Source organism: Squalius cephalus (genome assembly GCF_949319135.1).
Source record: "Squalius cephalus genome assembly, chromosome: 5".
NCBI classification, from domain to species: Eukaryota; Metazoa; Chordata; class Actinopteri; order Cypriniformes; family Leuciscidae; genus Squalius; species Squalius cephalus.
In genome coordinates this window covers 4,267,456-4,280,560 of record NC_137126.1, presented here as the reverse complement: position 1 = coordinate 4,280,560, position 13,105 = coordinate 4,267,456, and the positions used below count along the sequence as shown (strand labels likewise).

Below are 13,105 nucleotides of genomic sequence, written 5' to 3'. Positions count from 1 at the left end.
AACATATAATTAAATATTGTTAAGATACTGTTTCATATACATATTGGTTGTGATTTCATTGTTTTAATCACTAATTCAGACAGCACTAAAGAGGAAGGCCACCCTCAGCCACAGCTCCATTTTGTTTGTTTTCTAAAGTTTTATTAATGTGAAGGAGACCCATTCTCATGGTCAAACACAGTTTGAGATGAGTCAACCATCTAGTTTGCTTATTTACAAATTAAGTAAATCATTCACTGAAGGGTGAAATTAAACTTGACAGATCCCCATCAAATAATGCGTCATTCGACATTTAAAGTCCCCCTGTAGTCAATCATTTTATCCCTTAAACTCATCTTTGATCACCAAAATGAAAAATGTCTTCATGGCTTAAGTTAAAATATCTTGAATGTAACACCCTTGCCTCATTTAGTACGCAAACGCGGTTCTATGAATATGCAAATGAGCCCCGCCTCCACTTACTCACTCAGCTCAGAGATCCACTCGTTGACGATCACACGTTGATCTGATTGGTTACAAGGTAGTTTGTGACGTCAGAAACACCAGCGATTTCAAAGCGTCTTTGGTTCACTGCAGTTTTAAGGAGAAAATACTCAGCAATGCTGTCGATTTATGAATTTGCCCAGGGTTTGTCTTAAAGCATATTAACAACACCACATAGACATAAACAACATTAAAAGCTGGATTTTCACCACAGCGGGACTTTAAGAGTTTTAATGACTCCTTTACTCCTTTTTAGAGATGCTGCTTCAAATAATGAGGACCAGTCCACAATTATTTAGATCTGTGATGATGAAGAACTTAATAACAACAAAACTCATAGACTGAAGAAAGGGGAACATCCAGTCATGGAGGATGGATATATGTGTGAAAGATGACGGAGAGAGAAAAATGGAGATACAGCCGTGAAAGATACAAAAAGAGGAAACTCTATGTCTAAAAAGAAAATGAGTCACAGCTTTTCCCTTCCTTTCAGTCTGGGCCATATTCAGACATAATAGTAAGTGTCCAGCAACAACAAATAAATCTTTCATATCAGCTCCATTCACACATAGGCTAGTCGTGGGAGTCAATAGAGAAGCAGTTTCTTTTGGCTGCTGGCCTTGTAAGTTAAAGTTGCAATTCATTCGCTGCAGTTAAGATGAAATATATAGATAGTACAGACATCTGTGAGCCTTATCAGTAATACACCAGTCCGATCAGTTGTTTTATGTGTCTGGTATATGGAAGCTTAGTTTCCGCCACAGAATAAAACATTTAAAAAGAGAATTGCGACTTTTTATCTCACAATTGCGAGTTAACATCTCGCAATTCTGACATCATAACTCACATTTGCGACTTTATATCATGCAATTCTGAAATTCGTAATTGTGAGGGAAAAAATTCAGAATTAAGATTTTTTTTTATTCACACCAAGTAGGCCTACGATAACGATAAATACTGTGCACTGACGCCATGTCGTAATTACCTTTCTATCCCTCCATTGACAGCTACGCAACTACCACTTTGACGCTTCATAAAGAGATCGTAAAACTAATCCATATGATAATATTTTCTGAATTGACACGATTGCTTCATATGATGAACAGATTGAATTTATAGGCTTTTATTCAGATAAACATTGATCAGCTCATATCAGTTGTGGTAAACAGCTGCTTGAGCTTCTGTTAATGTTCGCTGTTCAACGTTTATGTGAATAAAAGCCTTATATGTCACGTGGTCGTAGCTCTCAGAAAAAGATTTCAGCCAGTTGGTTTCAAAATCCCACTTGTTATTTAGAAACTAGAAAGCAGTATTAGAACATGAATGTGGTCTTCATAAACATTCAAAGGATTTTAAACCATTCACCTGCAAGAAGATGCGAAAGAAGCTCAATTTTGTACACACGTGCTGTTTTCTGTGCGTCAGCACACCATTACTGAACTGAGCTCTCTTTTGTGTCTTGTCGCGCTTAAACGGATGAATTACACTCGAAATTATGTCAAAATTGCAGTATCCTCCTAAGCCCAGAGTTAAAATAAAAAGTCTTAATCAACGTAAACAGTTGGAACAGAAAATCAGATCCATGTATTTGGTCTTAAAGTGAAAGTAGCCTAAAACTCTGCTTAAATCTGCTCATGACTGAATAACTTCTTTACCTTTATTAAATATTAATATATATAATTTATACATTATAGTATTTTTTACCTAAATACTGTTAGGCCTACCTGAAATCTGTTTATTTCATTTGTATCTTTGTTCTAATGTATTTATTTGTGCCGCCTATTACTTGTAATTTGCTCATAAGTGTCTTTATTTAACGTTATTTATTCAAATATTATTTATTTATTTATTTATTTAAAAACTCCTTAGTGTTGAGCCCTGTGTGTTTATATATTTCCTTTTAAGACCTGGTCTTTTCGTTATAAAATAATGTCTATTCAGCTGCGTACAAAAAAACTTCCCCAAAAACAACAACAACAACCTGATGAGGGTCTCATCTGAACACAGCTTTCACCACAGGAAAGATTTTTATGTTGGCATGTGTTTACTCATAACAAATCTGAAATAAAATTACCAGTTTGCTCTAGTTTTCAAACAGTTTCAATAAAGACGAAAAAATATTTGTATTTTCGCATTTGAGAAGTGCAGATAACAATGAGTTTAGCAACTCCTAAAGATACTCCAAACAAATCTGTTGATTGGTTAACACAACATAAAGACATAAGTACAAATTTGCAAGAAAAACATTTATAACATCTGTTATCATTGAACGAAATAGATTTTAATATAAAATTATATACCGCTGCTTGACCAAATCAATGCTGAGACTTTTGAACAGTGAGCATACTACTGCTTCCTTAAATGCTAAAATGTATTCTCACTGAATAAAAAAATAAAGTATTTTAATTAATCCCCAAAAAGTATTTTGTGTGCTGTCTTTTTGTCCAGTAATCATAGGCCACATTTACACATAGCCGGGTATTTAGAGAAACAAATACCCCCCCCCCCCCCCCCCCCCCTCCCTCCGTTTTCAATAATAACACTGTGCACACAACATAGTTTTCAAAAAAGTTGTCATTTACATCAACCCGCATAAATACGCCGTCGAGCGCCATCATAACTATGCCAAACCTATGGGCGGCAGTGTAGGGAGAAGGATAAAGCCATGTAAGCCTATCAGAACTGTAAACATAGGGAGCTCACATGACGTTAAGCATTTTCTCGTGCATAATGTGATGTTTGAGAACCTAAAACCCTCTTTCTCCCAGTTGACACGACAACACATAACCGGCGTTATCAGAAATCTCCACTTTGGCCGGAGTTTTTAAGAAATAATCGTTTTCTGTGATAAAAACGGGGATTTCGTGTAAATGATAGGCCAAACCGGGAAATATCTGCATCTTCCCTTCGTGTAAACGGGGCCTATAAAAAAGCAACTATCTTTAATGAAATGGCAGCTGTCATGATAAGAGTTGTAACACCTGAACCTAATAATTGAGTATTACATGTTCCCATGACAACTGATTGTCAGGAAACAATTGGTAAATGGCAGTTGCTGGCACTATAAAGAGTCCCTTCAGGCAACACTAATATGTGTTGAAAGTCAAGTATGTTTTTATGAATCTTTACTGGTGTTGTTTGAGGTGGTTAGTTGTTGTATTTCTGTTTGGCCATGGAGGGTACTAGCCGACTCTTAAGGTATGATGATAAATTGTAGTATTTGTTAACAAGTGGCATTCATCTAATATATGTTTTTTTTGTTTTTGTCTACAGTTTTTCTTTGGCACTTCTCAGTTTTTGTCTTTGTGACCATTTTGGAAGTGGTAAGGTTTATCCAGGCAAGTTATATAATTCATGTTTGTTAGCATGTCTGTTTGATTTTTTTTTTTTTTTTTTTTTTTTTTTTTTTTTCTTTTCCCCTTTTTTTTTTTTCCTAGTTGGTGGCTTTGTCAGGAGTGGTTATCCTTTATACTATGAGGCTGGTTTCCCCATGCAGGATGTGAAGCCAAGAAGTTCCTACAGCTGGTATGGTGGTGATGTATCAAATCCCATCAGTCCTCAAAGATCAAGGAGTAACACTTACAGTGCTGCACAAGTTAAGGGTGTGTATAGCAGTGTAAGCTATAGTCCTCAAAATGGCTTTTCTGGTTTTGAACCAGTGACTAATGTATATAAGCCTGGTTCTGACTCTGATGCTAGTAGTCAACATCAAGGATCTCTGATATCTTCAACTGGTAGTGGCAGTCTTGTTTCTGGTTCTGTGACCACTGCAATGGGAACAAGTATGCGCACTGAGTCTCTACCTGAGCCAACACAGCTCAACTATCAAACTGTAGTACAGTCCAGTAATGAGTCTGTGGTGTCTAGTAGCCAGCAAATAGTGCAGAACAGCTCCCAGTCCAGTGGCCAATTAGTGGAAGTCAGCTATCAGTCTGCAGTGCAGCCCATTGTCAAGTTATTTTCTGGTAACAGGCCAGTCCAGATTTCAAGTTCTACCTTTTTGGTCAAGCCTTTGCAGCAGAGAAATGAGTCCTCACAACCCAGCTATCAGTTAGGGCAAGCCAGCTTTGGATATGGACTTGTGCCATTACTGAGTGGCCAGCAAGTAGTGCAGTCACATTATGGTTCCACAGTTCAGCCTAGTGGTGTGCAGCTAGCACAGGCAAGATACCAACTTGTGGCCCGGCCCAGCCTCCAACAATCTCAAGCCATCAGCCAGAACTCTGAACAAGCTGTCTCGCAATCTGTGGGCCAGTCCAGTGGCCTGCAATCAGCCCAAGCCAGCTTACAGTCTGTGGACCAGTCTGGCATCCAACAACCCGCCCAAGCCAGCTCACAATCTTTTGAACTGTCAGGTAGCTTACTGTCAGGTAGCCTGCTATCAGCCCAAGCCAGCTCACATTCTGTGGACCAGTCAGGCATCCAACAACCCACCCAAGCCAGCTCACAGTCTGTGGACCAGCCCAGTGGCCTGCAATCAGCACAAGCCCGCTACCAGTCTTTGTCCCAGCCCAGCAGTCTGCAGTCAGCACAAGCCCGTTACCAGTCTGTGGACCAGCCCAGTGGCCTGCAGTCAGCACAAGCCCGTTACCAGTCTGTGGACCAGCCCAGTGGCCTGCCGTTAGCGCAAACCAGCTCTCAGACTGTGTCCCAGCTCAGTGGTCTGCAGTTAGCACAATCCCGTTACCAGTCTGTGTTCCGGCCCAGCGGTCTGCAATCAGCACAAGCCCGTTACCAGTCTGTGTCCCAGCCCAGTGCCCTGCAGTCAGCACAATCCCATTACCAGTCTGTGTCCCAGCCCAGTGGCCTGCAGTCAGCACAAGCCCGTTACCAGTCTGTGTCCCGGCCAAGCAGTCTGCAGTCAGCACAAGCCCGTTACCAGTCTGTGTCCCAGCCTGGTGGCCTGCAGTCAGCACAAGCCCGTTACCAGTCTGTGTCCCAGCCCAGCGGTCTGCAATCAGCACAAGCCCATTACCAGTCTGTGGACCAGCCCAGTGCCCTGCAGTCAGCACAATCCCATTACCAGTCTGTGTCCCAGCCCAGTGGCCTGCAGTCAGCACAATCCCGTTACCAGTCTGTGTTCCGGCCCAGCAGTCTGCAGTCAGCACAAGCCCGTTACCAGTCTGTGTCCCAGCCCGGTGGCCTGCAGTCAGCACAAGCCCGTTACCAGTCTGTGTTCCGGCCCAGCAGTCTGCAATCAGCACAAGCCCGTTACCAGTCTGTGTCCCAGCCCGGTGGCCTGCAGTCAGCACAATCCCGTTACCAGTCTGTGTCCCAGCCCAGCAGTCTGCAGTCAGCACAAGCCCGTTACCAGTCTGTGTCCCAGCCCGGTGGCCTGCAGTCAGCACAAGCCCGTTACCAGTCTGTGTTCCGGCCCAGCAGTCTGCAATCAGCACAAGCCCGTTACCAGTCTGTGGACCAGCCCAGTAGCCTGCCGTCAGCGCAAACCAGCTCTCACGCTGTGTCCCAGCTCAGTGGACTGCAGTCAGCACAATCCCGTTACCAGTCTGTGGACCAGCCCAGTGCCCTGCAGTCAGCACAAGCCCGTTACCAGTCTGTAGACCAGTCTGGCATCCAACAACCAGCCCAAGCCAGCTCACTATCTGTGGACCAGTCTGACATCCAACAACCCGCCCAAGCCAGCTCACTATCTGTGGACCAGTCTGACATCCAACAACCCGCCCAGGCCAGCTCACCATCTGTTGACCAGTCTGGCATCCAACAACCCACCCAGGCCAGCTCACTATCTGTGGACCAGTCTGGCATCCAACAACCTGCCCAAGCCAGCTCACTATCTGTGGACCAGTCTGGCATCCAACAACCCACCCAGGCCAGCTCACTATCTGTGGACCAGTCTGGCATCCAACCTGCCCAGGCCAGCTCACAGTCTGTGGACCAGTCTGGCATCCAACAACCCGCCCAAGCCAGCTCACAGTCTGTGGACCAGCCCAGTGGCCTGCAATCAGCACAAGCCCGTTACCAGTCTGTGGACCAGCCCACTGGCCTGCAGTTAGTGCAAACCAGCTCTCAGTCTGTGTCCCAGCTCAGTGGCCTGCAGTCAGCACAAGCCCGCTACCAGTCTGTGTCCCAGCCCAGCAGTCTGCAGTCAGCACAAGCCTGTTACCAGTCTGTGGAACAGCCCAGTGGCCTGCAGTCAGCACAATCCCGTTACCAGTCTGTGTTCTGGCCCAGCGGTCTGCAGTCAGCACAAGCCCGTTACCAGTCTGTGGACCAGCCCAGTGGCCTGCAGTCAGCGCAAACCAGCTCTCAGTCTGTGTCCCAGCCCAGCAGTCTGCAGTCAGCACAATCCCGTTACCAGTCTGTGTCCCAGCCCAGTGGCCTGCAGTCAGCACAATCCCGTTACCAGTCTGTGTTCCGGCCCAGCAGTCTGCAGTCAGCACAAGCCCGCTACCAGTCTGTGTCCCAGCCCAGCAGTCTGCAGTCAGCACAAGCCCATTACCAGTCTGTGGACCAGCCCAGTGGCCTGCCGTCAGCGGAAGCCAGCTCTCAGTCTGTGTTCCGGCCCAGCGGTCTGCAGTCAGCTCAAGCCCGTTACCAGTCTGTATTCCAGCCCGGTGGCCTGCAGTCAGCACAAGCCCGCTACCAGTCTGTGTCCCAGCTCAGCGGCCTGCAGTCAGCACAATCCCGTTACCAGTCTGTGTTCCGGCCCAGCAGTCTGCAGTCAGCCCAAGCCCGTTACCAGTCTGTAGACCAGTCTGGCATCCAACAACCAGCCCAAGCCAGCTCACAATCTGTTGAACTGTCAGGTAGCTTACTGTCAGGTAGTCTGCTGTCAGCCCAAGCCAGCTCACAGTCTGTGGACCAGTCTGGCATCCAACAACCCACCCAGGCCAGCTCACAGTCTGTGGACCAGTCTGGCATCCAACAACCAGCCCAAGCCAGCTCACAATCTGTTGAACTCTCAGGTAGCCTGCTGTCAGCCCAAGCCAGCTCACAGTCTGTGGACCAGTCTGGCATCCAACAACCTGCCCAGGCCAGCTCACAGTCTGTGGACCAGTCTGGCATCCAACAACCAGCCCAAGCCAGCTCACAATCTGTTGAACTGTCAGGTAGCCTGCTGTCAGCCCAAGCCAGCTCACAGTCTGTGGACCAGTCTGGCATCCAACAACCTGCCCAGGCCAGCTCACAGTCTGTGTTCCAGCCCAGCGGTCTGCTGTCAGCACAAGCCCGTTACCAGTCTGTAGACCAGTCTGGCATCCAACAACCAGCCCAAGCCAGCTCACAATCTGTTGAACTGTCAGGTAGCTTACGGTCAGGTAGCCTGCTGTCAGCCCAAGCCAGCTCACAGTCTGTGGACCAGTCTGGCATCCAACAACCCGCCCAAGCCAGCTCACTATCTGTGGACCAGTCTGGCATCCAACAACCTGCCCAAGCCAGCTCACTATCTGTGGACCAGTCTGGCATCCAACAACCCGCCCAGGCCAGCTCACTATCTGTGGACCAGTCTGGCATCCAACAACCCGCCCAGGCCAGCTCACTATCTGTGGACCAGTCTGGCATCCAACAACCCGCCCAGGCCAGCTCACAATCTGTGGACCAGTCTGGCATCCAACAACCCGCCCAAGCCGACTCACTATCTGTGGACCAGTCTGGCATCCAACAACCAGCCCAAGCCAGCTCACAGTCTGTGGACCAGTCTGGCATCCAACAACCTGCCCAAGCCAGCTCACAGTCTGTGGACCAGCCCAGTGGCCTGCAATCAGCACAAGCCCGTTACCAGTCTGTGGACCAGCTCAGTGGACTGCAGTCAGCACAATCCCGTTACCATTCTGTGTTCCGGCCCAGCAGTCTGCAGTCAGCACAAGCCCGTTACCAGTCTGTGTCCCGGCCAAGCAGTCTGCAGTCAGCACAAGCCCGTTACCAGTCTGTGTTCCGGCCCAGCAGTCTGCAGTCAGCACAAGCCCGCTACCAGTCTGTGTCCCAGCCCAGCAGTCTGCAGTCAGCACAAGCCCGTTACCAGTCTGTGGACCAGCCCAGTGGCCTGCCGTCAGCGCAAACCAGCTCTCAGTCTGTGTCCCAGCTCAGTGGCCTGCAGTCAGCGCAAACCAGCTCTCAGTCTGTGTCCCAGCTCAGTGGCCTGCAGTCAGCACAATCCCGTTACCAGTCTGTGTTCCGGCCCAGCAGTCTGCAGTCAGCCCAAGCCCCTTACCAGTCTGTGGACCAGCTCAGTGCCCTGCAGTCAGCACAAGCCCGTTACCAGTCTGTGTCCTGGCCCAGCAGTCTGCAGTCAGCACAAGCCCGTTACCAGTCTGTAGACCAGTCTGGCATCCAACAACCAGCCCAAGCCAGCTCACAATCTGTTGAACTGTCAGGTAGCCTGCTGTCAGCCCAAGCCAGCTCACAGTCTGTGGACCAGTCTGGCATCCAACAACCAGCCCAAGCCAGCTCACAATCTGTTGAACTGTCAGGTAGCCTGCTGTCAGCCCAAGCCAGCTCACAGTCTGTGGACCAGTCTGGCATCCAACAACCCGCCCAAGCCAGCTCACTATCTGTGGACCAGTCTGGCATCCAACAACCCGCCCAGGCCAGCTCACAATCTGTGGAACTGTCAGGTAGCCTGCTGTCAGCCCAAGCCAGCTCACAGTCTGTGGACCAGTCTGGCATCCAACAACCCGCCCAAGCCAGCTCACAGTCTGTGGACCAGCCCAGTGGCCTGCAATCAGCACAAGCCCGTTACCAGTCTGTGGACCAGCCCAGTGGCCTGCAATCAGCACAAGCCCGTTACCAGTCTGTGGACCAGCTCAGTGGACTGCAGTCAGCACAATCCCGTTACCATTCTGTGTTCCGGCCCAGCAGTCTGCAGTCAGCACAAGCCCGTTACCAGTCTGCGTCCCGGCCAAGCAGTCTGCAGTCAGCACAAGCCCGTTACCAGTCTGTGTCCCAGCCCAGCAGTCTGCAGTCAGCACAAGCCCGTTACCAGTCTGTGTCCCAGCCCAGCAGTCTGCAGTCAGCACAAGCTCGCTACCAGTCTGTGTCCCAGCCTGGTGGCCTGCAGTCAGCACAAGCCCGTTACCAGTCTGTGTCCCGGCCAAGCAGTCTGCAGTCAGCACAAGCCCGTTACCATTCTGTGTCCCAGCTCAGTGGCCTGCAGTCAGCACAAGCCCGTTACCAATCTGTAGACCAGTCTGGCATCCAACAACCAGCCCAAGCCAGCTCACAATCTGTTGAACTGTCAGGTAGCTTACTGTCAGGTAGCCTGCTGTCAGCCCAAGCCAGCTCACAGTCTGTGGACCAGTCTGGCATCCAACAACCCACCCAGGCCAGCTCACTATCTGTGGACCAGTCTGGCATCCAACAACCCACCCAGGCCAGCTCACAGTCTGTGGACCAGTATGGCATCCAACAACCAGCCCAAGCCAGCTCACAATCTTTTGAACTGTCAGGTAGCCTGCTGTCAGCCCAAGCCAGCTCACAGTCTGTGGACCAGTCTGGCATCCAACAACCCGCCCAAGCCAGCTCACTATCTGTGGACCAGTCTGGCATCCAACAACCCGCCCAAGCCAGCTCACTATCTGTGGACCAGTCTGGCATCCAACAACCCGCCCAAGCCAGCTCACTATCTGTGGACCAGTCTGGCATCCAACAACCCGCCCAGGCCAGCTCACAATCTGTGGAACTGTCAGGTAGCCTGCTGTCAGCCCAAGCCAGCTCACAGTCTGTGGACCAGTCTGGCATCCAACAACCCGCCCAAGCCAGCTCACAGTCTGTGGACCAGCCCAGTGGCCTGCAATCAGCACAAGCCCGTTACCAGTCTGTGGACCAGCTCAGTGGACTGCAGTCAGCACAATCCCGTTACCATTCTGTGTTCCGGCCCAGCAGTCTGCAGTCAGCACAAGCCCGTTACCAGTCTGTGTCCCGGCCAAGCAGTCTGCAGTCAGCACAAGCCCGTTACCAGTCTGTGTCCCAGCCCAGCAGTCTGCAGTCAGCACAAGCCCGTTACCAGTCTGTGTCCCGGCCAAGCAGTCTGCAATCAGCACAAGCCCGTTACCAGTCTGTGTCCCAGCTCAGTGGCCTGCAGTCAGCACAAGCCCGTTACCAATCTGTAGACCAGTCTGGCATCCAACAACCAGCCCAAGCCAGCTCACAATCTGTTGAACTGTCAGGTAGCCTGCTGTCAGCCCAAGCCAGCTCACAGTCTGTGGACCAGCCCAGTGGCCTGCAATCAGCACAAGCCCGTTACCAGTCTGTGGACCAGCCCAGTGGCCTGCCGTTAGCGCAAACCAGCTCTCAGATTGTGTCCCAGCTCAGCGGCCTGCAGTCAGCACAATCCCGTTACCAGTCTGTGTCCCAGCCCAGCAGTCTGCAGTCAGCACAAGCCCGCTACCAGTCTGTGTCCCAGCCCGGTGGCCTGCAGTCAGCACAAACCAGCTCTCAGTCTGTGGACCAGCTCAGTGGCCTGCAGTCAGCACAAGCCCGTTACCAGTCTGTGTCCCGGCCAAGCAGTCTGCAGTCAGCACAAGCCCCTTACCAGTCTGTGTCCCGGCAGTCTAGATTCCAGGTCTTTCCTAAGCCACAGGAGTCAAGTTACAGGTCTCTTTCCAGTCTTGGTTCCAAACCTTTGGAGCAACCCAGTAAAATACCACTTCAAGCTATGAGTATGATGCAGTCTGTCCAGCCTGGCTTTCAAGATCCAGCACCTTTGCACTCTCAGACTACTCAAAATAAGCATTTATCTCCAGGCATACTGAGGTTGTTGCATCAAGTGAAGTCATAGCTGCATACTTTGCCCTGTTCTTCATTTAGTGTTAATTTTTGTTTTTGAAAAAATAAACAAACCTGTAATCTCAAGTGTCTACTCGGAGTCTTAGTATTGTTTGTACTGCATTAGCATGACCTCATCTTTGTTTAACAATCTGCTTTGTTCTCTCCTACGTTTACACCTGGAGATGAGTTTTGGGTGTAAAGGTGTCTATAATGTTTTGAGCTTATCCACTTTCTACAACTTCTAGAGGTAGTCGAATGCATTTGACTAGATTGTTTTCATAGTGTAAACACTCATGTGGTCGACCTCAAATGGCCATGAATGACCAACTGACCCAATGCATTAACATTATGGGAAGCATGCCACCCTTACAACAGTTTAAGTGTGCTATTAGTATACTTTTTAAACAAAGTAAACAGAGTATATAATGTGTTTATTAATGTACTTCAAAAAATACTTAAAATTGCACTTGTATTCTTGACATGCTGACAGAAGTTTAAGTATATTTGACTTTACTCAATTTTTGATTGAGATGTACTAAAGTATTCTTGGCTGCTTGTTCACTGTTTCATAAACCTAGATTGTTTGATATTTAGGGAAAATGTAGGCTATGTTCCTAATTCTGAGTATCTGAATTTTTTGTAGGAAAGCATAATGCTAGTATACATTAGCCTGGCAAGCCAGACCTACATCAAGACACGGCTCAATCTGAGGGGCGGGATAAATGGCTGTCTTTCAAATTTCAACCAACCAGAGCGTTTTCTCAACAGCGGAGCTAACGTTAGTTAATAGATTCAACTTTTGAATCTGGCCAGCAAAACTACAAACACATCTTCCTTTTTTAAGAATGACTTAAAGTGCCGTTCGTTGCTCTTTTCTCAAAGAAAAACTTCTGACTGTTCTCCAGCAGCCGCTGCTCTTCTTTTTCAAGTAGCAGGGAACCTTCGCAACTCTGTCGTCATTATGTTAAGCCCGCCCCGCCTACTCTATACATGACGTGATTGGCCTGACCCAATTTAGGTTTTTCCAGCACGAATGTCAATGGAGAGTTGCTAGACTACCCTGGCTGCAAAATAATTTTTGCTGCCGCCAGGGTGCGTCTAGATTTCTAGGCTAAGTATACATAGGAATTTACTTCAAATCTACTTCACTCTTTCCCCTCCATTGACTGAATTTTCCGTTTATATACTGTCTATGGAATTTTCCAGCCAGCCATGTGTTCACTGTTGTCACGCAAGGGGCGCTATAACACATCTTGGAAAGAGTACAGAATGTCCTGATGAAAACAAAACAGGGGTAAAGAAGCCACAGTAACAAGTGATAGAAGATTGCTTGGGCAAATGTAAAATAATGTGATCAAATATCTTACAGCATACATATGTTCAAAACTGCCCTAAAGTTATAGAATGAAATGTCGGCCCAGGAAGGGTTAATGACTCTGAAGCTTTAGGGGTGTTGATGTACTCGATCAACTCCATCTGTGTTTTGATCATCATTCTGAATCCGATCCGCACGTAGTTTTTGACAAAAATGTCATTTTCTCAGCTTTTTGTTTTGCTTTTTTTATTATTGAAACTTACCCACAGTTTTATTAAATATATATTTTATGTAAAATAATCTTCATACATAATTTTCATAATCTTAAACCTTTAACGTTTGCTATTTACTTAAACAAAAATCGGCCACGGTTCTTCTTTAAAATGAGACCAAACTTAAGTCTGTGCTCCAAAACTTAAAATTCTTATGACAGCATTTGACAGGGAAATTGTTATCCAGGATAACTTATCCTTTTTATTTTTTTAAATTGATGCTCAAAAGGTTACACCCTGGCCTCACGCCAAATAATGACAGATTGCAAAATTGGTGCGTTTTATTCAACTTCAGATTTTGAGGGAGATC

At 47.8% G+C, this 13,105-nt stretch overlaps 1 protein-coding gene across 1 annotated transcript; it reads left to right on the top strand.

Annotated features, from left to right (window-relative positions):
• Positions 1 to 3,596: 3,596 nt before the first annotated feature.
• Positions 3,597 to 11,278, top strand: LOC307158296 (uncharacterized protein). The gene is made up of 5 exons (XM_079870730.1): positions 3,597 to 3,681; positions 3,757 to 3,806; positions 3,921 to 5,357; positions 5,445 to 9,152; positions 9,696 to 11,278. Exons 1-5 carry the CDS (start codon positions 3,656 to 3,658, stop codon positions 11,216 to 11,218), a joined length of 6,744 nt encoding a protein of 2,247 aa, XP_079726856.1. The 5' UTR covers positions 3,597 to 3,655; the 3' UTR covers positions 11,219 to 11,278.
• Positions 11,279 to 13,105: the final 1,827 nt, after the last annotated feature.

Excerpts from the sequence above, each read along its gene's own strand:
- LOC307158296 (XM_079870730.1), top strand. The coding sequence starts at position 3,656 with ATGGAGGGTACTAGCCGACTCTTAAG. Across the intron at positions 5,358-5,444 it reads TCTGCAGTCAGCACAAGCCC|CACAAGCCCATTACCAGTCT; the intron begins GTTACCAGTCTG and ends GTCTGCAATCAG. Across the intron at positions 9,153-9,695 it reads ACAGTCTGTGGACCAGCCCA|GTAGCCTGCTGTCAGCCCAA; the intron begins GTGGCCTGCAAT and ends GCTTACTGTCAG.